General features: G+C 54.5%; 4 protein-coding genes across 4 annotated transcripts; 1 reads left to right on the plus strand and 3 right to left on the minus strand.

Annotated features, from left to right (window-relative positions):
- Positions 1-1898: 1898 nt before the first annotated feature.
- BESB_073760 (uncharacterized protein) lies at positions 1899-3641 on the plus strand (the record flags this gene model as incomplete). The annotated part of the gene is made up of 3 exons (XM_029365749.1): positions 1899-2036; positions 2131-2200; positions 2344-3641. 3 exons carry the CDS (start codon positions 1899-1901, stop codon positions 3639-3641), a joined length of 1506 nt encoding a protein of 501 aa, XP_029218233.1.
- Positions 3642-6282: 2641 nt separating this feature from the next.
- BESB_073770 (DUF803 domain-containing protein) lies at positions 6283-12463 on the minus strand (the record flags this gene model as incomplete). Its single annotated transcript, XM_029365750.1, has 12 exons — positions 6283-6326; positions 6822-7119; positions 7540-7797; positions 8167-8221; positions 8664-8784; positions 8968-9061; positions 9408-9491; positions 9750-9829; positions 10228-10334; positions 10887-11341; positions 11513-11622; positions 11806-12463. 12 exons carry the CDS (start codon positions 12461-12463, stop codon positions 6283-6285), a joined length of 2364 nt encoding a protein of 787 aa, XP_029218234.1.
- Positions 12464-15062: 2599 nt separating this feature from the next.
- Positions 15063-16247, minus strand: BESB_073780 (calcium-dependent protein kinase; the record flags this gene model as incomplete). The annotated part of the gene is made up of 1 exon (XM_029365751.1): positions 15063-16247. The coding sequence occupies one exon, from the start codon at positions 16245-16247 to the stop codon at positions 15063-15065; it is 1185 nt and encodes a 394-aa protein (XP_029218235.1).
- Positions 16248-19117: 2870 nt separating this feature from the next.
- Positions 19118-22571, minus strand: BESB_073790 (uncharacterized protein; the record flags this gene model as incomplete). Its single annotated transcript, XM_029365752.1, has 5 exons — positions 19118-19274; positions 20205-21210; positions 21502-21626; positions 22086-22153; positions 22554-22571. 5 exons carry the CDS (start codon positions 22569-22571, stop codon positions 19118-19120), a joined length of 1374 nt encoding a protein of 457 aa, XP_029218236.1.
- Between the last annotated feature and the right edge of the window lie 1262 nt (positions 22572-23833).

Consider the following 23833-nt stretch of genomic DNA (forward strand, 5'->3'; position numbering starts at 1 on the left):
TAGTCGGAGCTCGGCTTCCACTTTCAGGCGCCGGGTCCCCATGATTCTTCATATCGATCAAGCGAGAGTGTTCTTTGTCTAGCTTTAGTAACACGCCAGCAACGCCTCTATAGTGACAGTTCGCGGGCAACTCTAACATGGCTGTTCTGTCTAGGGAGAGGGGGTTGGTTGTGGAGTACATTGGCATGCAGAGGCTCTTCCCCCTGTTAGCGTCCACACCGGCAGATGATGCCCCAGATACTGCTGACGTCGTAATCCCAGTCGGTTTCGGAGCCGTTCCCGTCTTTGCTGGCACTTGATGTCGGAGTACCTCTAGCTGGATCGCGGTACAAATTGCGCTCCACTTTTTTCTGTACAAATAAGCGTGCATTTCCACCCGATGAATTTTAACACTATCAGCTTACGCACGACATAGAGCCAGAAAAGATTAATCAGAAGTATCTCATGCAATACAGCTTCCTGGATGGCGCTCTCGCTGCTGCGAAGGGGGGAAGTGCTGCCGAGAGATACATGAGGCAAGCAAGAGGCATGCGAGGCACAGTGAAGTTTCTGTTACGTTATGGTGTATTCACGTGTCCTGCGAAATAAACACAGGGGATTCTCTCGTACTGCAGCTCTTCCTGGCTGGGCAGCATTAGCACATCATCACGTGGAAGATGGTCTCACTGCTGGCATGTCGCCTTGCGTCAGCTGGAGCGTCCGCTTCGTGTTTGTGCCCCCCAGACTTCGCTTGCCACAATTTCTGCGTGAGAGCGCTATATTTATCGCACTGTAAAGTAAAGGATACCATTGAATTACGATACGAAACAGAGATGTGAACGGTGTCTGTGACTGCGTTAAAGGCCGGATTGTATAGTTGAGATTATTAAGGCACGATGTGAAACAGAAATACGATCTGTCTCTGAATCAGACAAAATGATAACGACCAGAACTGGCACATAATTATTATATCGGGCAGTAGTTCCTTAGAGGCATTCCTAAACCGTGGTTGTGAGCGTGGTGACGGCATGCTAACGATCAGGATACTAAGGGGGCCCCAGTTAGAACTGCCACCCCCTGCTGCTGGCGGCCCTCACTAGAGTGCGCAGTCATGCGGCTAGCTCGGGCAAAGCCAGACACAGAATGTACTGCAAAAGCAATGGATGTTGCCGAGGCGCGCCGGTGAATGACATCCGTAGGTGCAGTTGTGAATATGCAATGTGGATTCACTAAATTGCTCAGCCTCGACTTCGCCGTTCCCCCGTGAGTCGCGTGGCCTAGTGCTCCTGGCAAGACACCAGCTACATTACGTGCGGAAACCACGGCCTGTCGCTTTCGCTTCCTATCAGCCTTCATTTGTCTTGCAGCAAGCCATTGTCTCCGGCACTTTTGTTTGTGTCCATAATCACTGACTGTCAAAGAAGCAAAAGGCCCGAGGCCGCAAGCTCGGATTTTGAGAGGCTCGGAGCAACGCGGTGTGTTGTGTGTTCTTCACGTTAGAGATTACCGAGGTTGCAAGCGCCAGCGCTGCCCCAAGTGTGGCACGGCGACAGGGCCTGCGCGTAGATACTGCAATTGACCCCTTGAAGTCCTGCCATACGGAAACGCGGGCGTGGTAACACTGCACATCCAAGACCAGGCGTCGGGAACAGACGCCGACTTGGTGTTGGCATTAGCCTGAAATCACCCGAGTACTGCGTAGAGGAATCTTCCATGGCATGAGCGGATTCGAGGCAGACGCACACTGCGAGATCCAGAGGCTTTGTCTACCGTGGCAGCGATCGACAGAATTCCTGAGACACTGCTCGGGGCGGATCCGCGGCAGGGGCACCTTGTGCTGCTTCATGCTACATAGAAGACTGGCGGGACTTCTCTTGCCCATATTCCTCATCTTTCGGTTCGCAGCGAGAAGAGGGAATATGGCAACGCTAGCTGAAATCCGGATCAGGAGGCTCCGCCTTCTAGCCTTGTTCGCCACACTGCTCGTGGCTTATTGTGCCTCCTCGTCCAACGCCATATCCGGCAGCAACCAGGTTCTCCTTGGCGTGGACGATCAAGTGAGTCAGGCGAGACGCAAGAATGCAAGGTTGAGGCGTAATCCAGTGGGCATCGCACCATTGCTGCCTTCTCTGCCTGCACAATATGTATTAGCTGAAAAACTCTCACAGCATCGAGAGTCGCAGAATGGACGACCTCGACGGCATCATTCATGGGCGCCGCGGTCCGTGGTGGCAAGAGTTTTGGCATCACCGAAGAGGAGGCGAGCCGAGTCTTCTCACGCGCGTCTTCGGTGGAGGGAGGATGGTGAGAGTACGGCGTCCTCAACTCCTCGTGCTGCTGTCCATGCGCATGGTCCTGCGGCAGGAGCGGGGGTGGGTCCCGCGAGCCCAGCAGGAGAGGCGATTCCGAGTACAAGCTCTGCAGGACCTTCTTCTGGTTCAGAAGCTGAGGATGTGTTTACTGGAAAGCCACTTGAGCAGTGGGAACTGTTGGAGGGCCGGATGCTTCTGGAAAAGTATGCACGATTTACTAAAAAAGAGCTTCGGCAGCGTAGCGCACCAGACTTCTACAAACGGGCTATTGACTTGTTTTTGCCGCCCTCCTCGGTCATTGAGGTAGTGAAACCAGACGGCACTTCCGAGTGGTTGCGACGGGGTGATTTCCTGGGTTCAGGCGGCGTGGGAATTGTGTGTGAGGTACAACGTCTTCCGGACACCGCCACCGCGCTGCCTCAGAAGCTGGCCGCGAAATTTTACTTTCACCATGGAGATACCGGAACCACCCTGACACAGGCGGAAGCCGCGCTTCAAAAGCACATCACCGGAGAAATGGAGGCGACAAACATGCTATTAGAAAAGAAGCCCTCAGAGGAACTGCACGGGCTGGGAGTTGGGGTCGCTTTCGGCGTCTACCACATGAAACGGGGCGACGGCTACCCTCCTGTACAAAGGACTGAAGTCCTCAGTGATGGTCAGCTTACGACTGTATTCATCTCAACGCAAGTCACGCTAATGCCAGTCTTCGGGCCTGATATGTTCGACATACGAATCATCAATGCCAAAAAGACTCTTCTCAAAGCTGTGTTCTATGATACCGTCCTGGCAGTGGCGAATCTGAACATGCTGGGCTACGTCCATGGTGATCTAAAGCCCGAGAACTTGGTTGTCGATCTTGAAAGCGGGCAAGTAAAGCTCATCGATCTGACGTCTGTGACTCCTATGGGCTCATGCAGGCCGGACGCCGTGCACTGGACAGTGATGCAAACATCTCCTGAGAGACTCCGTGCTGCGTTTGCAGGACAAACGCACCACCCGAGCGAAGCCGACGATGCCTGGGCATTGGGAATAACACTGTTCCAGATGCTTACGAACTATGAGCATCCATATTCAACAGAAGCATCACGCAAGGATGGATGGGACCTGGTCAGATTGTTGATTGACAGCATTAAGCCAGGCAGGTTTCAAGCTCCGGACATGGCGGTTCTGGGATTGAGCGCGAGAGAAACCCGGATGCAGTTATTGGAAATTGTCAAGCTATTGACGGAACCGAATAAAGAAGAACGATGGACACCGCGGAAGTTGATGGAGCGCCACCCTTTTTTCCAGGTAGTAGACACCGGTGAAGCGTCTTCAGAACGGCTTGGCGCGAGTAGTCTCGCGTGAAGGATCGATCGAGTTCGTAAGCAATCTCTTTATTCAACTCCCGGATGTGCTCGCTGGTACCTAGGTCGGATCCGCGTTATGGATGATGTGCATTAGAGGGGGCCCTACGGTGATGGGTTGTTGAGCTCCTTTGTCTCACCGTTGTGAGTCTCCTCCCATTGGTCTACCTTACGGCACCGCGCAGAGGTGTCCTCTCGCGGGCAGGCAATTTTCCTGTGGAACCACAATGCGTGAGGAAACTTTGTCAGGAGACATATCAGGGATTGACTCTGAGTTTTGATCTATGGGGGTCCGCGTGGCAAGGCCGACGACGACGGGCCACGCCGCTCTCGCACCGCTCCTCCTTTCCTCTAAAGCGCAGGGCGTCTGCTGATCTGCATTTATCAGCATTCTGAATGTAGGCAGGAATTTTCGCCACTTCGAAACACCTCGTGATTGCGCTGGGTTGTCGTGACTGCGTGGTAACGGGGTCTGTATAGGTCTCAAGAATCTCTATCTAGCAGTCCCTCGTTCGAGATTCCGAGAAAATGGTTCGATGACAGACATTACTTCCGGTTTGTTTCCAAACGTGCAAATGGTGATACGAGAAGTAAAGGGGGTAAGTGCTACACTTTTATGTTCTGGCTCACTGTTGGGGAGCAACTCCTGATTCCGGGAGCTGAACGTTGGATATGACAGGATTCAGATTTGTCTTTCTAGTCGCAAAACTGAGACCAATTTATATCGAACGCAACCTAGATGTGCTGGATGAAGGGTGTTTTGGCCCAACACCGTTAGCAGTGCCCAGCGACGGTCTCTTTTTGTCCGTGCGCCCCTGCTCCGCAAATACGGCGTCATTGCCAGTGTATGCCTTATCACATCATTAAAATCGAGCATAACGCAGTATTCCCGAGGGGGCACCGAAACATATATACGTACGCAGTCGCCTTGCCCCCAAAACCCTCAGAATCCCATGTTGAATGTTCAACACAGTGCTCACGATGTCAATCGCCGGACCGGCAACTACCCGATGAAGACATGCACATTTGTATGTGCATACGTATACTGCGGAATATTGTTCTGTAGTTGTGATGCACACAGTTAGCCGACTACGGGGTTCATTCGCAACTAAGTTCGACGCGCGCATGATCGAGACTTTCACTCCACCCTGCGAGAACTCCTGTCTGCAAGACGAAAACGACGGCTGTTTCTGGAATGTAGCCTGACCGCGGACGGACCGCAGCATCTCGCTGTGATGCTTCGGGCAAGACCGACGAAACAAGTTAGACCATGGCAGTGGAGGAAGCGAACGCCATATCTGGGAAGCTGTGATGCGCCCGTCTCTACAGTTCTGTTAGCGGAAACAGGCGTCGCCATGCAGCGGCGGAAGCTGACATTTCTCATGCGTGCGCATACTCATTTACGTGAATGCGTGTACGCCACCACGTCAGTCTGTCACACACATGCGGTCACCGGAACCGTAGAGGGGCGAGTACTGCGCACCGCATCGTGCCTTCGAGCGTAAAGACAGACTTTCCGACCCCTCGAGCAATGAGTGCGGCGTAAAAAGAGTCTCCTTCGTTGGCCGGCCGCCGTGTCTGAACCGGATTGGGCCGATGCTATCCAAAGTGGATGTTCGTCGCGGCTCGGAAAATGAACAAGAGAACTGCAATATCTTTTGAAAGTCTGTTATGCAGCGGCACGGCCAGCATAGCAGAGAGAGCCAACACGCTCGAGACGCAGATGCATAGTTCATGCCTCTGCGTGTGCGCGCTTGCACTCTACATAGATGTGTACACACTGTGCCTCCATCGGAAACAACGGAACCTCCCTCCGACCATGAGAGGTTCGACTTTGAGCAACGCCACTCTTCAGTAATTTCAGCAACTTCGAGGAAAACTTCCGAACGCAGGCCTCTGGCCACACGCCAGGACAAATGGAAGGACGGCCAAGAAAAGACAACGGGCCACCGAGCAACACGCGCAACTTGTCCTCACTCCTCAGCCTGCCGGCCGCTCTTCCGAGCGGGGAAAACCAGCCACACGCTCTCTCCCTTCGTATGTATCAAGAAAACAAATCCTTGCAGCACGGGTGCCACCATGAATATCGAAAAATCGCTGAAAAAGCACCTCCGGCTCTCACATGCAGAGAAAAACAGCGATGTGCGAGCAGCGCGCGACCTCCTTCCTCATGCTACTGCACCTGGCTGACTGCCCCCGGCAGACACCGATGCGAGCGAGCCATGCATCTGAAGACAACAGCAAGGAAATCCACAATGCATGCGCAGTCCAGAACAACGGACAATGTGGACAAACAGCCAAATGTCGGACAGGACGAAGACCTGAGCACCGAGAAGAAAGACCGGCCTTGTTTTTTAATGCGCCAGCGACACAGTACCGACGACAAGAGAAGAGGACGCTGCGGAAAGAGCAACATACCCTCCGACGGACAGTGGAGAGCGAGAGACGTAAACGGTGAAACAGAAAGAAGAGACATCTAAGGAAACTAGAGACAGTAGTCTACAGTTTTAGCACTAACACAAACGCCGGCAAGGGCGAGAAGATGGAGCATCCTCGGTAGCGATAGTCGTGCATGAAGTTGACCTATTAACCACGCGACGTTCACCACAGCAGTAGAAAACGGATAAAAATCCGCGTGCGGCTCAGGACCCTTGACCTCCGATCACCGCTACGGGACTCATTACGACTGAACTAACAGCCAGACTAGAACAGTCCTACGCATATGATCCTAGACACACCACGAACCCATTTTCCTATTGCATTAATCAATACTCTCACAAGCGTGTTTCCTAAAACGGCGAAAGCGCCTGCGAATCGATCATAAATTAATCGCGACTTCTGCGAACGTCTTACACGTACACCGCCAGTACTATAACCAGACAGTCGCATGTCCGTTGTCGATTGAGACTGGGGACTCTGTGCCATCTCCCACGCGCGCCGCGTAGCGGAGCGCGATACATCTGCGCAGATATAAAAGAACAACAGATAGCGGAGGAGGCGAGAAAATACGATCGAACTGCATCGAAAACGTTGAATGTTTTGCACTGAGAGTATCGACCGCCCCAGACCCCGACAGTCGGCGGTGCAACCCGCGTTACCGCTATGTGGCGCACACGCGTTTTCGAGCTGCAGCGCTGCCTTGCTCTCCCAGACATGCTTGATACACGCCTAAGGGTCTTACCTGCAGAGGCGAGCTCCACCTCGCTGGGTCCTCCTCTCGCAGGGCCCGGCACCTGCAGTGAACCCCTGGAGCCCAAGACTCCTCTAGGGGGCTGAGCGTCCTGCATCCAGGGGCGGTGCACGCGGAGGCGGTCGCCCTCGTGGGGACTGGCCTCGCTGGCACCCGACGCGCGGTCGGCGCCCTGGCGCCCTGCAGCCGCGGCCGCCAAGTGCCGCGAGAAGGGCGAGGGCCCCAGCGAGTCCGCGCGCGGGACGTCCGCGCCAGTCTCTCGGCGAAGGCGGGTGTCCCAGGCGGGGCCCTGTACGAAGAGAACCCACGGGGTCGCGCGGAAGGGTCGATTCGCGTGGACTTTTGCAGAACAGCGAATCTAGAACAGAAAAACACTATGAAACACGCGGCGCGTACACTGAGTTTTATCCCACACCGCCGACCGCTGCTTGCGCATATGCAGCGAATATGCGCAGCACCAAGTGAGACTGCCTGTGCTCCGCCTCTGTCCGAGCGTTTGTCTGCATGGTTTATTCGATTTGAGTTATACAGTTCTGGATCGCGGATCATTTGTACAGAGACGATAGCTACTTATAATGTGATAACGATACATGGCCTAGCTATGATCTTTACGTTCTTAATGCCTGCTTTGCGATCTCCTATTTTCTAGTACCGTTAGTGAACTCTTGTGGTCTGATCGAGCGGCGCATGCGCATGCTCACCCTCTTACCTCAGATCCAGTGCGGTTGAAGTGGAGGTTGTGCGGCAGCGTGTACGCTCCAATGAGCCCAGACGAGCTGAGCGTCAGTTCTCCGTAAGAGTCGTTGAGCGCCGTGTCAGAGGCAGTCGAGCGCGTCCGGCGGAATCGTTGGTAAAGCGGACGGAAGCGTTTGCGGCCCACAGTTCGACCAAGCATCGAGAACGGAAAGAGGCCCATCGCCAGAGTCACTTGCTTCGCCAGCTGCTGCTCCTGGAGCTCTTGCGTGGGCTGGCCAAAGGCACGCAGGCAGTCGATCGCCGAGAATCCGGGCAACAACGCAGCTCTCGCGCGGCCCGCGACGGGGTGAACACGCGCAACACAGCCAAGCCATCTATCGCTACGTGCATTCGCTGAGTCGCAGGCCACAACGGCCTGCATGCGCGCGTCACGACGGGACGCTGCACCCGTTCCTGCCGGGCTTGACCCTGGACGGGCAAGCTGTGGGGAGGAGACCGCCGTCTTTTGCTAGCCCTGAACCCTAAACCCCGGAAAAAGGCCGAGCTGGCCTCTTGCGTCTTTTGCCTCAACAGCGACACCGACAAACTGGCATGCAGAGAACCAGAAAATGCCTTGCAAACCAAGAAAGAAGCCACTTACCAAGTCGAGGTCTGCTTCCGCCAAGTCAGGCACGCGCTCATCGACGTAGCGACGCCTGCCAAGAGCACGGGTCATACAGACCACATGGACGAAACATGGAGAGCTTTGGCTGCCCGTCAAGGCGGGCACTCACCAGAAAAGGTCCACGCAGACCGCACAGGACAGGGGTGTTGCATGTGGTATTCGAGGGCGCGCGCTTGCATAAGAGATGTGGGGATCTCGGAAAGCCCGGGAATGCGGAGTTGACAAAAAGCTTCTCAGCAGACCCGAGACACAGACGCTTCTCCCACACACAGGGCTTCAGGCCTTAGCTACCGGAACTGGGAAGCAGCTGTGAAAGCACGACAAACATCTTTCAGCGTGCCCCTCCGAGCTCTGCAATTCGAAGCCACGACAGATATCCAACTCGCACGATCGCGCTTGCAAAGAGAAATTCTCGACATCCTCGTCGCCGCACTTTGCCCGCCCTTTCTCTACCCAGTCCCAAGTGCGCGTACAAGATCGTCATTTCCTGCACAGCCAGAATGGCAATGCAGAGGATGGTCAGTCCGAAACCGAGGGTGAAGAGGACAATGGCTCCTACACTGAAGCCCTGAATCTCGTGAAACTTCGCAAAACCTGCGAGGAGGCACACAGACCGCGCAAGCAGACACATCAAGACGCATACGCGCGCAGGCACACCTACGCGTGTGCAAGGCTCGCACGTCTGCAACTGTTTGGTATTCCTCAGACGGGGTAGCAAAGGCCGAGGAACGGGGAAAGAAAAGCACCCGACAGATTTCTTTGCGCAAAGCGTCTTACCTCCCAGTGTGCCAAAAAACGTCCAACTGACATAGTACGTGGGGACGACAAGAGTTGCGTCGCCGCGCGCCAGGCCGAGATTGAGGAAGTGAATCTAATGAAGCACCACAAGAATCCAGGAGCCATACCGGTCAAGCCTTGACTTGCCGCCACCAAGAGCCAGAGGAGAAACCTGACTCACTATACCTATATATAAGTAACAATGGATAGGAGCGTCAGCCCCGAAGCTGCACGAGCGCCCAGACGTCATCTAGCATGTGGGGACGAGAGAGGAAAGAGGAGCAGACACCGACTGCTGCCTGAGGCATCCGAGACCGTGTGACCCTTATCCGGGCGTTGATACCCCGCAATGACGCTTAATACGGCGACCCACACGAACGGAGATCTGCATGCAACTATCCCCGTCGTCGATACATGAACAGGAATTCACAAATGCGTACCTGAGTCCAAACGGAAGCAACGAGGAAGACCATGACGAGGTACGGCTGAGGGTGGTGCCAGATCGCAGGGTCATCCATGCCTCGCTGCACGCAAGGGATAAACGCGCCAGCAAAAGGCATTTTTCATCGTAGCATGCAAAACCGCAAACGAAAAAAGACAAGATGTCGACGCGAACTCTCGGGGTAGCTCCCCAAACATACACACTCCGACACGAGCCTAGACATATATATTATTTGTATATACATGCACGGCTGCAGAAAGACCACACGCAGAGCGGTACACCTCGATTGCAGAGGCCAATGCGAACGGATTCCCCGCTTCGTTCGTATCGGACAGTTTACGTGAGCGCAAGCTGCGAGCTCTTTCAGCTCCAGAACGCATTGGGCTCCAGTCAGACCGGCGAGAAACCCGTAGCAAAGGCCTGAATAAGAATACGCACGACGCATGTTGTGGTCTGATTTGCGGCATCTCGCTGGGACACGTCCCTGCAAGGGGGAAAACTTCATGTAGCTGTCTTCTTCACAACTATGTACGTTTCCTTTGCCCTTCTCTAGTCTTGCGAGTAGATCTGATCATAATAGGAGTACCGCTTCCGCAAAACAGTTAACACTAGTCGTCTCTCCCGGCAGACTCGTGTGCCTCTTCAGACACGCTACGCGATATCCCCTTAATGCAGCCCACGGCGACTTTTTTCTTCAAAAACAGAAATGAGGCACCGGCCCTGCACAACTTGGAGGTAAGTGGAGCAATGCCTCTACGGGCAGGTACGTAATACATCAGCCTATTAAGGCCCATATTACGGATGGATTCAGGCCGCACCGATGCATCTCGAGTATAGGACGGTTTTCTTCCCCTGGCCTTGTTGTGAATCTGCATCGCTGTCAAGCAGAGCGCGATGAGCGTCTTCTCCGCCTTCGTGGATGTCTCTGAGCACGCACCCGAGACCGGAGAAGGAAGAGAGCAAGCGTAGAGGAACACTCATGCTGGGTGACCGCTCGCATCAATGGAGCTCCCTCTTTGAAACAGCAGTGCATAGCCGAGTCGAGAGCATCTACGGTGCCTGCAGCTATACACGTCGACGGAGATGAGCGATCCACGAGGCGCGCGCCAAAGCACCTCAGCTCCTCATCGCCACCCGCTATCTTCCCTACGCATCGCACTGCCCGCGCTGAGGCACGCTGACGCGAGTTTGCGGCAGACGGGAGAAGCACCCAGCACGCGGCTGCTCATACGGCGCACAAAACAGTAAATGCCACACTCACAGCAGACACCTCATACGAACGCCTCACTTTCCCTCCCCCTCCCTCCTCCCCCCCCTCCCACGCTGCTAGCAAGTCAGCTCTGTCGCGCCGGCCAGTCAGAGATTCCGCGGGTCGCGAACAAGGACACGAAGCATCGTTTCCTCCCCTGCTGCTGCGCTCGTTTCGGCGTCTTCCACAGCGCGTTGCGACAGGTCCTCTCGAGGATGGCGGACGCACCTGAGAACCTTTGCCTTCGAGCCTGAGCTCGACGCTTCTGCTCCGTTTGGAGGGCCGCCGAGGTTTCCGACGTTGCCCTCCACGCCACCGCCTGACGCGGAGTTTGACGGTTGCGAAGCGCCTCGCCGGGCCATTTCGAGCCTCTTCAGACTCGCGCGCGGAGAAGCGTTCATCATATACCTCTCTTGTTCCTCCAGCGCGGCGCTCTCCTCAGAGTTGACATAGATGAGCGTGCCGAAGCCAGGCACGACGCAGCACGCGAGATACGCCAGATACCACGGGTCGCGCCAGCTGTACAGACCGATGTCTTCCTCCGACGCCGAGCTCGCGTCGCCTCCCATATTTACAAACTGGTCGTGGGGCAGCAGCGTGGCGCAGGCGCAAAGAGTCACCCCCAGAGCCGTGCCCCCGGTGAAAAGAAACTCCTGAAAGCCAAACGGCTCCTTCAAAACAGTCTGCAGGACACCAGCAGAAAAAGGAAAAGACGACGCCGACGTGGAGGAGGTCCACAGAAAGCAGGTACCGCTCCTGTCAGTGATGCTGGGAGAGCACACCTAGAAACAGTGTCAGTTCGTTTACACAGAGGCGTGGAAAGAGCCAGTAAGAGGCCCGAGCGAATAACTCACGGCTGCGGTGACGGCGTTGGCGATGAGGCCGATGGAGTTCATGGGCGCCAAAACACTTGCCGGCGCGAAGGCCAGGGCCACGATGTGTAGCAGCGCCCCAAAAGTGTACGCTGAACAAGAAAGCAGGCAAGAGAGGAACGAGACCCTACAGGGAATTCCGAGCAGGAATGAACAACAAATTCCTACAGGCTTCCTGCATCTGTGCCTGGCGCCCGTCTTGAGCAAAGCAGTCTTCTACTTTGCGCATAATGCGCTCAGACGCTTTGCTTGTGCTTGTGTGCGTGAATTCTCACCCGCCAAGCCGCCGAGCCACATGGGCTCACACATGAGCGACGACGACGGTTTGCTCTTTTCTGCCTCGAGGTGGAGCCCCACTTTCATCATTGTGCTGCCTCCGGACATCATAACGCTGCCGATGAGAGTGAGGAAGATGCCGATGAACAGACTCGTGCCGCCTCCCACATTCAGAAGCTCTTCGAGTGCCTGCGGCAGATCCCCTGCCACTTGTAGCCGCCGAACTGGGGGGCCAGTCGCAAACGTGAGAGGTGGGGCTGGAGAGAAAGCCCAAGTGCGTTCCGGAGTGGAAAGGAAGAATGCTCCAAGGAGTGCAAGAAAGGTCGACACGCACACTTGGAAAGACATGCGAGAAGCAGCACACGACATTCGCAGGCGATCTGGCGCTGTAGCCGGCACACTAGAGGACCAAGAAAGCTTCCGCACATTTTCCTGCGATTGCCACGACACTGAGAAGGAAGTGGAAGCGGCATCGGAGAGTGCGGAGGAGGCACGGGCCTTTAGAGGTGAAAAAGGTGAAACGCGCGCTGCACAAGCACCTGCAGAAGCGGACGATGAAGTGTCAGGTGAAGAAGACACGGCCGCACCCGGCTCTTGGGTTCGCCAAGAAGAAAGTTTACGCCGGCCGTCAGAGGCCGGGAGTCTGGGAGGTCCCATCCTGCTGTTTTGGAGATCGTCCAGTTTTCGCGTTTGAGGAGCGCCTACTACCAAGAAAGAGAGTAGAGCCTGCGTGAGACACCGGCCGGAGGCCACTGGAAAAGTACACCTGTCGCGGCCGGGGTTTGACTTTCACGGCGCAGGTTTGTTCGGCCTGTCACTCGGTCCCGATTACGAAAAAATGAAGGAAGGAAAGGGCTGTCTACTTGCGACCGACGAGACAGAACACCGAGCCCAGGCCGCTCCCCCGTAGGCAGCCTTCTCCAAATCTTCGATTTGCGCAGGGTCGCAAGACAACGTCTCTTCAAGCCAGACGTCACGCGTGAGGACGAAGATAGCTCGGAAGAGCCCGGAAAAACAAAACGACGACGGTCAACATGCCAAACGGTTTTCTTACGTCTCCGTAGGGGCAATATGCAAAAACAACTTCGCAGCGGTAAAGCGTGCGAGCAGCAGAGGTGATGGGCGCAGATACTGATCGCGTTGACGGGACACAAGGCACCGGAGGTTGCAGGCTTGCGGCGCTGAAGGGTAAGCAGCAAGGCGCCAGAAGACACTGTCCGATGCCCACAAGGGCTCCATCAAAAACCAGAAGTGGTGACTTTAAGACATTCTGATTCTTAGAAGTGGACTCTTTTGGTCTGCGTTCGGAGCTAATCAAGACGGGCTTGTCCTGACGTGGCTTGAAGCGGGTTGCTCATAAGCAGCATGTGCGCGTAAAGACGACAAGGTCGGGAAGGAAGGGATGAAAACCTCCGTCTGTGTACACAGGCGTAAGCTACGACTTGGTTGACTTGAAAGCTCGCGCAGACGGCGAGGATATCAATGAGCGATGGTAGCTAAGAAACAACCTGAAAGAAGTCAGCGAACATGTACAGCAACCAGTCGATCGCGGCTATGCGGAAAGTTTATCTCGCCTAAAATTTCGCTCAGAGTTCGTGTCCGCCAGCAGCGCCAGCAGCAGTCGCACCTCGCATTCCCTGATACTGTAGCTTCTGCGTTGTTTTCTGATGGCTGATGGAAGACTGTTGTTACACCTTAGTTATGCGTCACCTCCTGACTATACGCAAGCGGGAGCCAGTCTTGCTCGCTTGTCTCCGCAAGGTTACGTTGCTCTACGGACACCGGCGGTACGATGTTTTAAAGGTGACGCGAGACAGATGCGGCGGGCGGCTAGAGCAAATAAGGCTCTAAACTACCCTCTAACAAGAGCGTCTTGCTATATATTGTAGACACATTTGGAGACAGGGCTATGAGACACCCAACAGCACCGGTTGCGTGCCCTCTGCTTGTCCCTGCAGACCGCATCCGACAACCGGCAATAAACATCTGCTGCTAGGACAATGATTGTGCCTGACTACCTGAATCACATGTTACATTAGCGCGATGAATCTACTCAAATGATAAAGGCACTATCGTCACCCCCTTCCCCGCCCGAAAAAAGAGAGAAGAGCCGAAGCGGTTGAGACCTTACGCGATCTAGGCACATATACTGCGAGACCTACGGCTCGTAATAACGGCGATTGCCAGCACCAGGTGAACAAGTTTGTCGGGTATCCTTGAAAAGATAGTTAATGTGGAGTCTCATGTACGACCCACTCCGAACGGGCGACCACCATCCCCCTCTGGCTTCGCCACATGTCCGGCAGGCATCCTCCTTGGGAATTTCAACGTCTGCGGAGCTCCACTAGCGCCACACTTGGATCCGGTAAACAAAGACCTTCAAGATCTAAACCAGTAGTCCGATAGCCGGAGGTGGGTTTCCCGGACTGCAGTTTTTTGCGCAGCCGTCAGGAAGAACACAGTGACCAGTTCAGCTCCACTGGCCGCGATGGGTCATGCTGAACAGAACAAATCGGACGACTCCGAGCTGGAGGGCGAATGGACCGCCACAGGAATAGTTTGAGTGACTAGGCAACACGCTTCCAACTACGTGCACGCGCAGCGACATCTTGCTAGTTCGTCCCTTTGTGTCCCAGCTGAGTAATTCGTTGACACCTTCGTGGAGATGTTTCATCATCAATACAAGGTTTGTCGGTTGGCAAGCAGTGCGAGGTTCGCATCCCTCTGGCACCGCCTGGCTACCTGCCCCGGATAGTTAAACAACTGTTATCGCAAGAGGCCTGTCGATATTCGGGCTGCCCTGGTGATGCGAGCACGCCCGTGAGGATCGGGAAAGGCGAGTAGAATAAGTTACCTGGACTCACAAAAAAAGGCGTTGCAGCCCATCATGAACGCTGAGACAAGAGAGAGTGCCACAACTAGCTAAAGCAGAAAATCACCGAACAAAACAAGCCAAGCGCGCACGGCAACGCACACCAACAGAGGACAAGGTACATCTCGCGATGAGATTGGAGAATGGAAATGAGGAGCGCTTGGCGTGTCCATCCATGTATGTGCAAAAAGCATAGCATAATGTAACTTTCGGCAATGACTATGGAGGTTACGAGGACAGCCGCTGCAACCAACACCGTTTCCCCAGGACACTCCAGAAGAGATTTTGTCGCGCAGGCGCATACTGTCTAACACACTCTCCGCAGCCAGCAAATGCTCATGATCCTTGCGGGAGGTTGAACTGAGACATATGCCCTAGGTCTCACTAGTTTTCCTTTTGCTCCTGAAAAAATGGATGCTCCCGGACAAGGCGGCGAGGCGTCCAACGCCTAGTTGGCTCGGGATGGACCAGGAGTTTGACGATCTGTAGAAGTTCCTGGCGGGTTTCTATTGCAGTCAATCTCTCTTTCCAAGGCTGCGGCATAATGAATTCATCGAGGCGGTGTTCTGCTCCTAGAAGTCCTTGGGCCTCGAACGCTGGAAGATCCACCTCACTAACGTAAGGATGGGGTAGGTGTGAGAGGATCCGGTATAGGGCGACCCCAAGAGACCAAGCATCATCGGTGTCAGCGATAGCGAACGGAGCTCGAGCACACAGAGCGCGAAACTTTTCTGGCGACGCAAACGTCTGCGTCCACTGTCCAGATATCTTGCGGCGAACGTTAAGCGGGGCAAGAGAAGAAAAATCAATGAGCTTGATCGCTCCAGATCTGATGTCGACCGCAAAGTTTTCTGGCTTGAGATCCCCATGCCCATAGCCGAGTGAATGAAGGTTTGCTACCGTGTGTACTGTTTGGAACACAAGGGACTTCAGCACTGCTGGGCTAACTTGCTCAAAATACAAATCGAACAAATCAGGCCCGAGAAGCGGTAAGACGAGCATTGTCAATGGCATGACCACTAAGGCCGTTTGTCCTTGAAACATCACCTCCGTCGTCCGCACATCTGGGGATGACTGGCTCCGGCGTAGCGGGTACGCTCCGTGAGCAACTCCCAGGCCCATAGTATGCAATTCCTCCACACTCCTCAGCGCGGTCAGAGTTCTGTGCGCGTCCAATTCCTGGAAGAAGTTCGTTGCCAGCGTGCGCTCCGCAGCCGAAAGATCTATTCCTCCAGACACCTGCTTGTACAGGAACTTAGCCGCCACTTCAGAATGTACGGGGCCCGCACTTCCTGTCAAGAATTCAACAGCACATACAAAGGCAGTGCCCCCAGATCCTAGAAAGCGTCCCCTCCTGACAAAGCAAGAAGATCTGTCTGGTAACACAACTTCAAACACCGTTCCTAGTGGTAGAAGCGCATCTGCCGCAGCTCTACCGAGACTCTCGTCGTGTTCTGCTAACCCCCCCGTTCGGGCTTGATCGAGGGTTTGGGCCAGGCCTCTCAACTGTATAGCACCCGCAGTAAGCTCTGATCGCTTTGGGGGTCTAGCAGCAAACGCCTCGTTCATTGGCACACCAGCTGGACGCCAAGCCCAGCTGGGACCCGCTTGTGCTTCAGCTCCCCCGGATGTGGAGCACGCTGCAGTTCCTGTTTCTTTGGTTCCCTTTTCCAGTGGCAGCGCTGCTGGACGAAGCACACGTCTCTTTGCTCCAGTTGGCCAGACGCCCAGCGACGTGCCAGGTGACCACGACACGGCCCGCCTTTTCCGTCCTATCTTTGTGCGCTGTGGACACTCGACACGGCCCCCCGCGGGGGGTTCGCCCTTGCTTTTCAGCCTCCGTGAATGCTGTTGCGTCGACACAAGAGAAAAGGGAGGAGGCGGATAAGGAGGCTCGCGCTCCTGGAATCTCCGCGATCGTACATACGTTATGGCCTGCACAACGTGGTGCCGCGGCCCCCATGATGCGGCAGGACGGTCACTAGCGGAAGCCGAAGGCAGCACATGGATGACAATCAACAACATGCTGAAGATCACGAGACAGGGACGCCTTTTGGCGACTGTCCGTTTCCTCGCGCGTGTGTTCCCATCCATCTTATCGCACACAATAGGGTGCAGAGGCATGGAGAGGATCTCCCCTTTCCGTTCCAAGACTCGTCTGCATATAGAGCGCGTCTAGATACAGACATAAAGTATAGATTAATAATATAATATATAATAAGACAGATTGCACCGGGTGAGGATGGGTAGCGGGGGGAAAGGGGAACGTGTTCGATTGTGCTTGCGCACAGCAAGATACGAAAGCGCGCTACGCTGTTAACTACGCGCGTAGCCGTGGCATCGTGGAAACTCCCCTTGCCTAGGACCTCACCCTCTTTGCATGGTTGCACAGCGCCAAAACATGCATGGGCATCCTGAGACACGCTCCCTGGACGTCACATGGCGTGACCAGCTGGTGGGCACACAAAGAACCTGCCTGAAAGAAGTTTCGGAATAAGTGAAGCGGGACCAATGCGTGTTTCGTGACGTGACCTTTGGTTGGCTTCCAGATGATGAATACTAGTGCATGTTGGTCTGGTGCACCCCACTGGAAAACAGACGCGCCTTGCAAACGCTTCTCCTAGGTTGGAACTTGTTGGTCGTATCAATCATCCGCTTCCTCGCCGACGGAGTGGCGGCGGCAGTAAGGAAAATCGGCGAGGTGAAAGCTCGCGCCCCGCTTGCATTTTTTGCACATTTCAGCGGATACGTGTGCTGTTGATTCTAATCACCGCATGAAATTTCGTTACTGCCACTGGAGACCCTGCATTTCTTGAATGATGTCATGAAGCAGCTCCTCTGCCGCGTGGAGGCCCTTGCGTTGGCGAGCCATTCACGAACAAATCATACATGCGTTCGCCCGAGGGTTTCCGCCAACGTGATGGGAAATCATTCTCCCAAACGGCATGAGACAAAACGAAAGGACCAGTCAGCACGGCATAGGGACGCTGCAAAAAACTAAGGTCACCTGAAAAACCCGTTCACATCGGTGGATTGAACTGGATAGACGAGACACAGAAGCCACGGCACCCCGTGGCACTGGGTGAGGCTGTGGTAGCCTACTAGCTACCAGCGTGCAGACACACCGCTTTTGTAATCAGTTGGGGGCGGCAACCCCTCTTGGGGAGGAAAATTGAGACGCACTTGGGGTTGGGGAGCCACTGCTAAGTTTTGTCTTCCTCTACTTCGCCCTCCCTGTTATTTCCACACTCACCACAGCACTATGTCAGTCTGAGTCTATGTTTACTCTTCTCTGCCTCTGGATTTAAAACCATCAAACTAGTAGTTAGTGGAGGATGCATTGTCCAACCAAGACCACTACCAACACTACTGTGCGCAATGCCCTGGTGCTAAAATAAAGCGTCCTGGTCAACGCCTTCCTTTGGCTGAGGGAGCATTAGCAGCGGTAGATACCTCTATCTCTAGATGAATCAACTAGGTGGAAACTAACGCGGCACCGTTACGGCAATCCAAGATGTATCGGTGAGCAATACGCGGCGAGCCTTCGCTTCTGTACCTCTTGCAGGTTCTAGATAACGTGCTCAACAGTGGTCTGTTTGAGAACGCCTTGATCAGTCGACAAAACGCGCGCGACAGTACCACTCGTATCGGTACCACCGTTCAGGTCTCGGCAGCGAACAAGAGAGGCGTGGTCACATACGGCCCGAAAGGTCCGCTGGAGTCTGCTTCTTGAACTCTCTCAAAGGATGTGGTGCGCTCCTGCTCTTTGCGGACTGTTTTCCAGCAAACAGAAGGGGGTGTGGGAGGGGCCACTCAGCAAAGCAATGGGGGACAACGTGTACTAATAAATGAAATGGTTACGAACAGCGAAGCTAGATGCACCAGATCTCGGGTCTCAAGTTCTTGCGGAGGATCCACTTCCGTGTTATTAGCTCGTCCGATAACACTTGACAGGAGTTCAAGCCTCGCGGATGTGAATTGTGGTTTGAAACGTGTTGTCGCGGGGGCGCGTAACGAACACAGGAGGTTTTGTTTTCTCGGTTGCGGACCCAATTCACGCACCAGAGCAATAAAGCCGAAACATGTTCGAAAAGCAGTTCGAATTGGCAGAGCAATAAAGCCGAAACACATTTTAGGCGAGAGCCCCACGGGTGCTAGCTTGGAATCACGCCTTCCGATATGGATGACCATATTCAAGTGAACCTTGGAAATGGATGTATTCCTTTCGTGAGTGGTGAGGTGTCTCCTCTCTATAAGGCGTGTGCTGGGGGAAACACGCCAAATTTCCTTTGTTGTTTCCATATGGAGCTACTTCCTTGCGAGCGTTCCAGCTCTCGAGATCTCACGCGGTGTATTACAAGCATGCCTGTCCCACCGTCTGCCACCAAGCAGGATCGAAATTACCCTGAATACGAAGCTGCCTCACACAAAACCACTCATCACGCCCCTGCTTCCGCCTTTTCATTTCGGTGAGTGCCGGGGTGGTTAGTCACTCCTGCTGAATTTTGCGGGTCGTATGGCACATGCCTCGGGGCAGCGCCTCTGAGCACTCCCTCGCTCATGTTGTATCCACTGCTCAATGCTCGGGAAAATGAGCTGCTCACCAGCACGGAGACAAATCATCGGCACGCAACTCTTACCGCCTTTACTTCTCTTATCACCATTTGCACGTTTGGAAACAAATCGGAAGTAATGTCTGTCATCGAACCACTTTCTCGGAATCTCGAACGAGGGACTGCTGGATAGAGATTCTTGAGACCTATACAGACCCCGTTACCACGCAGTCACGACAACCCAGCGCAATCACGAGGTGTTTCGAAGTGGCGAAAATTCCCGCCTACATTCAGAATGCTGATAAATGCAGATCAGCAGACGCCCTGCGCTTTAGAGGAAAGGAGCGGTGCGAGAGCGGCGTGGCCCGTCGTCGTCGGCCTTGCCACGCGGACCCCCATAGATCAAAACTCAGAGTCAATCCCTGATATGTCTCCTGACAAAGATTCCTCACGCATTGTGGTTCCACAGGAAAATTGCCTGCCCGCGAGAGGACACCTCTGCGCGGTGCCGTAAGGTAGACCAATGGGAGGAGACTCACAACGGTGAGACAAGGAGCTCAACACCCCATCACCGTAGGGCCCCCTCTAATGCACATCATCCATAACGCGGATCCGACCTAGGTACCAGCGAGCACATCCGGGAGTTGAATAAAGAGATTGCTTACGAACTCGATCGATCCTTCACGCGAGACTACTCGCGCCAAGCTGTAGTGAAGACGCTTCACCAGTGTCTACTACCTGGAAAAAAGGGTGGCGCTCCATCAACTTCCGCGGTGTCCATCGTTGTTCTTTATTCGGTTCCGTCAATAGCTTGACAATTTCCAATAACTGCGTCCGGGTTTCTAACGCGCTCAATCCCTGAACCGCCATGTCCGGAACTTGAAACCCGCCTGGCTTAATGCTGCCAATCAACAATTTTACCAGGGCCCATCCATCTATGTGTGATGTTTCTGTTGAATATGGATGCTCATACTTCGTAAGCACCTGGAACAGTGTTATTCCCAATGCCCAGGCATCGTCGGCTTCGCTCGGGTGGTGCGTTTGTCCTGCAAACGCAGCACGGAGTCTCTCAGGAGATGCTTGCATCGCTGACCAGTGCGCGGCGTCCGGCCTGCATGAGCCCATAGGAGTCACAGACGTCAGATCGATGAGCTTTACTTGCCCGCTTTCAAGATCGACAACCAAGTTCTCGAGCTTTAGATCACCATGGACGTAGCCCAGCGTGTTCAGATTCGCCACTGCCATGACGATATCATAGAACACAGCTCTGAGAAGAGTTTCTTTGGCATCGGTGATTCGTATGTCGAACATATCAGGCCCGAAGACTGGCATTAGCGTGATTTGCGTTGAGATGAATACAGTCGTAAGCTGACCATCACTGAGAACTCGAATCCTTCGTACAGGAGGGGAGCCATCCCCCCGTTTCATGTGGTAGACGCCGAAAGCGACCCCAATTCCCAGTCCCTGCAGGTCCTCTGAGAGCTTCTTTTCTACTAGCATGTTTGTCGCCTCCATTTCTGCGGTGAGGTACTTTTGAAGGGCGGCTTCCGCCTGTGTCAGGGTGGTTCCAGTAGCTCCAAGGTAGTAGTAAAATTTCGCGGCCAGCTTCTGAGGCAGCGCGCTGGCGGTGTCCGGAAGACGTTGTACCTCACACACAATTCCCACGCCGCCTGAACCCAGGAAATCACCCCGTCGCAACCACTCGGAAGTGCCGTCTGGTTTCACTACCTCAATGACCGAGGAGGGCGGCAAAAACAAGTCAATAGCCCGTTTGTAGAAGTCTGGTGCGCTACGCTGCAGAAGCTCTCTTTTAATGTCTCGTGCATACTTAGCCAGAAGCATCCGGCCCTCCACCAGTTCCCGCTGCTCGATTGGCTTTCCAGCAAACACACCTCCAGCTCCTGAACCAGAAGAAGGTCCTGCAGAGCTTGTACTCGGAATCGCCTCTCCTGCTGGGCTCGCGGGACCCACCCCCGCTCCTGCCGCAGGACCGTGCGCATGGACAGCAGCACCAGGAGTCGAGGACGCCGTACTCTCACTATCCTCTCCCCACTGCAGACGCGCGTGAGAAGACTCGGCTCGCCTCCTCTTCGGTGATGCCAAAACTCTTGCCACCACGGACCGCGGCGCCCATGAATGATGCCGTCGAGGTCGTCCATTCTGCGACTCTCGATGCTGTGAGAGTTTTTCAGCTAATACATATTGTGCAGGCAGAGGAGGCAGCAATGGTGCGGCGCCCACTGCATTACGCCTCAACCTTGCATTCTTACGTCTCGCCTGACTCACTTGATCGTCCACGCCAAGGACAACCTGGCTGCTGCCGGATATGGCGTTGGACGAGGAGGCACAACAAGCCACGAGCAGTGTGGCGAACAAGGCTAGAAGGCGGAGCCTCCTGATCCGGATTTCAGCTAGCGTTGCCATATTCCCTCTTCTCGCTGCGAACCGAAAGATGAGGAATATGGGCAAGAGAAGTCCCGCCAGTCTTCTTTGTAGCACGAAGCAGCACAAGGGGCCTCTGCCGGGGACCCTCCCCGAGCAGTGTCTCAGGAATTCTGTCGATCGCTGCCACGGTAGACAAAGCCTCTGGATCTCGCAGTGTGCGTCTGCCTCGAATCCGCTCATGCCATGGAAGATTCCTCTACGCAGTACTCGGGTGATTTCAGGCTAATGCCAACACCAAGTCGGCGTCTGTTCCCGACGCCTGGTCTTGGATGTGCAGTGTTACCACGCCCGCGTTTTCAAGACCGCCTGCCATATGTACGCCCAGAATCTGAACCTGTCACACTGATTACCGGCAACCCAGGCGCTTGCCACACTCGATCAGCTGTTATGCGGAAAACACAAAAAATACCTGAGTGCTCCGTGGCGCTCAGCGTCGCTCAGCCTCGAGCCCTTCGATTCTTCGCCGGTCAGTTTGTGCTGGCACAAAAAAAACCCACAGTTCGTCGCTGGGAGGCGAATGAGGGGTAGTGCGAAGAGACCGCAGCGGACCGCTTTTTGCGGACATCGCCTAACCGGTGTCTTGCAATGAGCACTAACACGCGACTCACTCCGGCCAAGTCGAAGCTCAGCAACTTATTGAATCTGTACAGCATATTCACCTCTGCACCGACGATTGTCAGTCATATATAATCCCAGAAGACATCCGCTGTTTCTATAGTAGATTCGGTGTCTTGTGGGGACTGCGCCGAACGAGCCGTAAGACAGTCCTCCGCGCGCCTGAGCGGGCTGACGCGGTGAAGGAACGGCGACGACGACGAGGGCTCCACCTCAATCCAACACGTTCCGTGAACCAGGCAACTACGTTGTGCGCACTTACAGTGCTCGCAACCATCATGTTTTCCACGGCTGAGGGATTCCTTACTCCCTGCGTATCTGATTCTTGTTCTCCTCCATATGTAGGATTCAGGTACGGGTTTTTATCGCTGTTTCACTTTGCACCTTGATACTTTGAACCATACAATTCGGGGTAAAACGAAACACAGACACCGTCCGTACCTCTGTTACGCGTCGTCCCTCAAGGCGATTGCTTACCTTTTTATGCCATATTAACTGCACTCTCACGCAGAAACGGCGCAAGCGAAGTCCGGGGGCACAGACACGAAGCGGACGCCCCAGCTGATAAAAGGTGACATGCCAGCAATGCGACCGCCTTTGACATGATGATGAGTTAATGCCGCCCAGCCAGGAAGAGCGGCTATACACGAGAACCATCTATGTCTATTCCACCGAAGGAGATGTAAACACACCACGACATAGCAGAAACCTCGGGGTGCGTAGCGTGCCTCTTGCTTCCCTCTTGGTATCTCTCGGCAGCACTTTTTCCCCTCGCAGCAGCGGGAGCGCCAACCAGGAAGTTGTATTGCAGGAAATACTTCTCACTGATCTTTTCCGGCTCTATGTCGTGCGCAAGCTAAGAGAGAAAAAATTCATCGGGTGGAAACACACCTTAATTTGTACACAAAAAGTGCAGCACAATTCAATCTCTGCCACGATCGACCTAGGACTCCAACATCACGTGCCAACAAACACATGAAGATGTCGGAGTGTGGTGACGACCTCAACAGTGTCTCAGACGTCATCTGCCGGTGTGGAAGCTGACAACGGGAAGAGCCGCTGCACGTCAATGTACTCCACAATCACCCTTCTCCCCCTAGACAGAACAACCGTTTTAGCGTCGCCCACGAACTGTCACTATGGAGGCGTTGCCGGCATGTTACTAAATGTAGACAAAGAACAGCTTCGTCTCCTCAGTATGATGGAACAAGAGGACTCACTGCTTGAGGAGGCAAGCCATGCCCCGCTACAACACGGCTATAGGTGTCGAAGCGCACCGGACACCACTCACAAGAAAACGCCTCGAGGCTGGGGGAATTACATCAATTGCTTAAGAGAGGGTATGCGATTGGAGTAGGCTCGCCCCGGCAGGGTGGCAGCGTGGCCCACAGCGTAACGCCGCGGAACACTACCGATGCCTCGCTACAGGTGAGAAACAGGGGCGTGACCCGTGCACACCGAGCAGTCCCTTGAGAAGCTCGTTTTTCCATGGGGCTGCGCGTCTGATTCTCTAATATAATTTGGTTTCCGTCCACAACGAAG

Source organism: Besnoitia besnoiti (genome assembly GCF_002563875.1).
Source record: "Besnoitia besnoiti strain Bb-Ger1 chromosome Unknown contig00007, whole genome shotgun sequence".
In the NCBI taxonomy this organism is placed as follows: domain Eukaryota; phylum Apicomplexa; class Conoidasida; order Eucoccidiorida; family Sarcocystidae; genus Besnoitia; species Besnoitia besnoiti.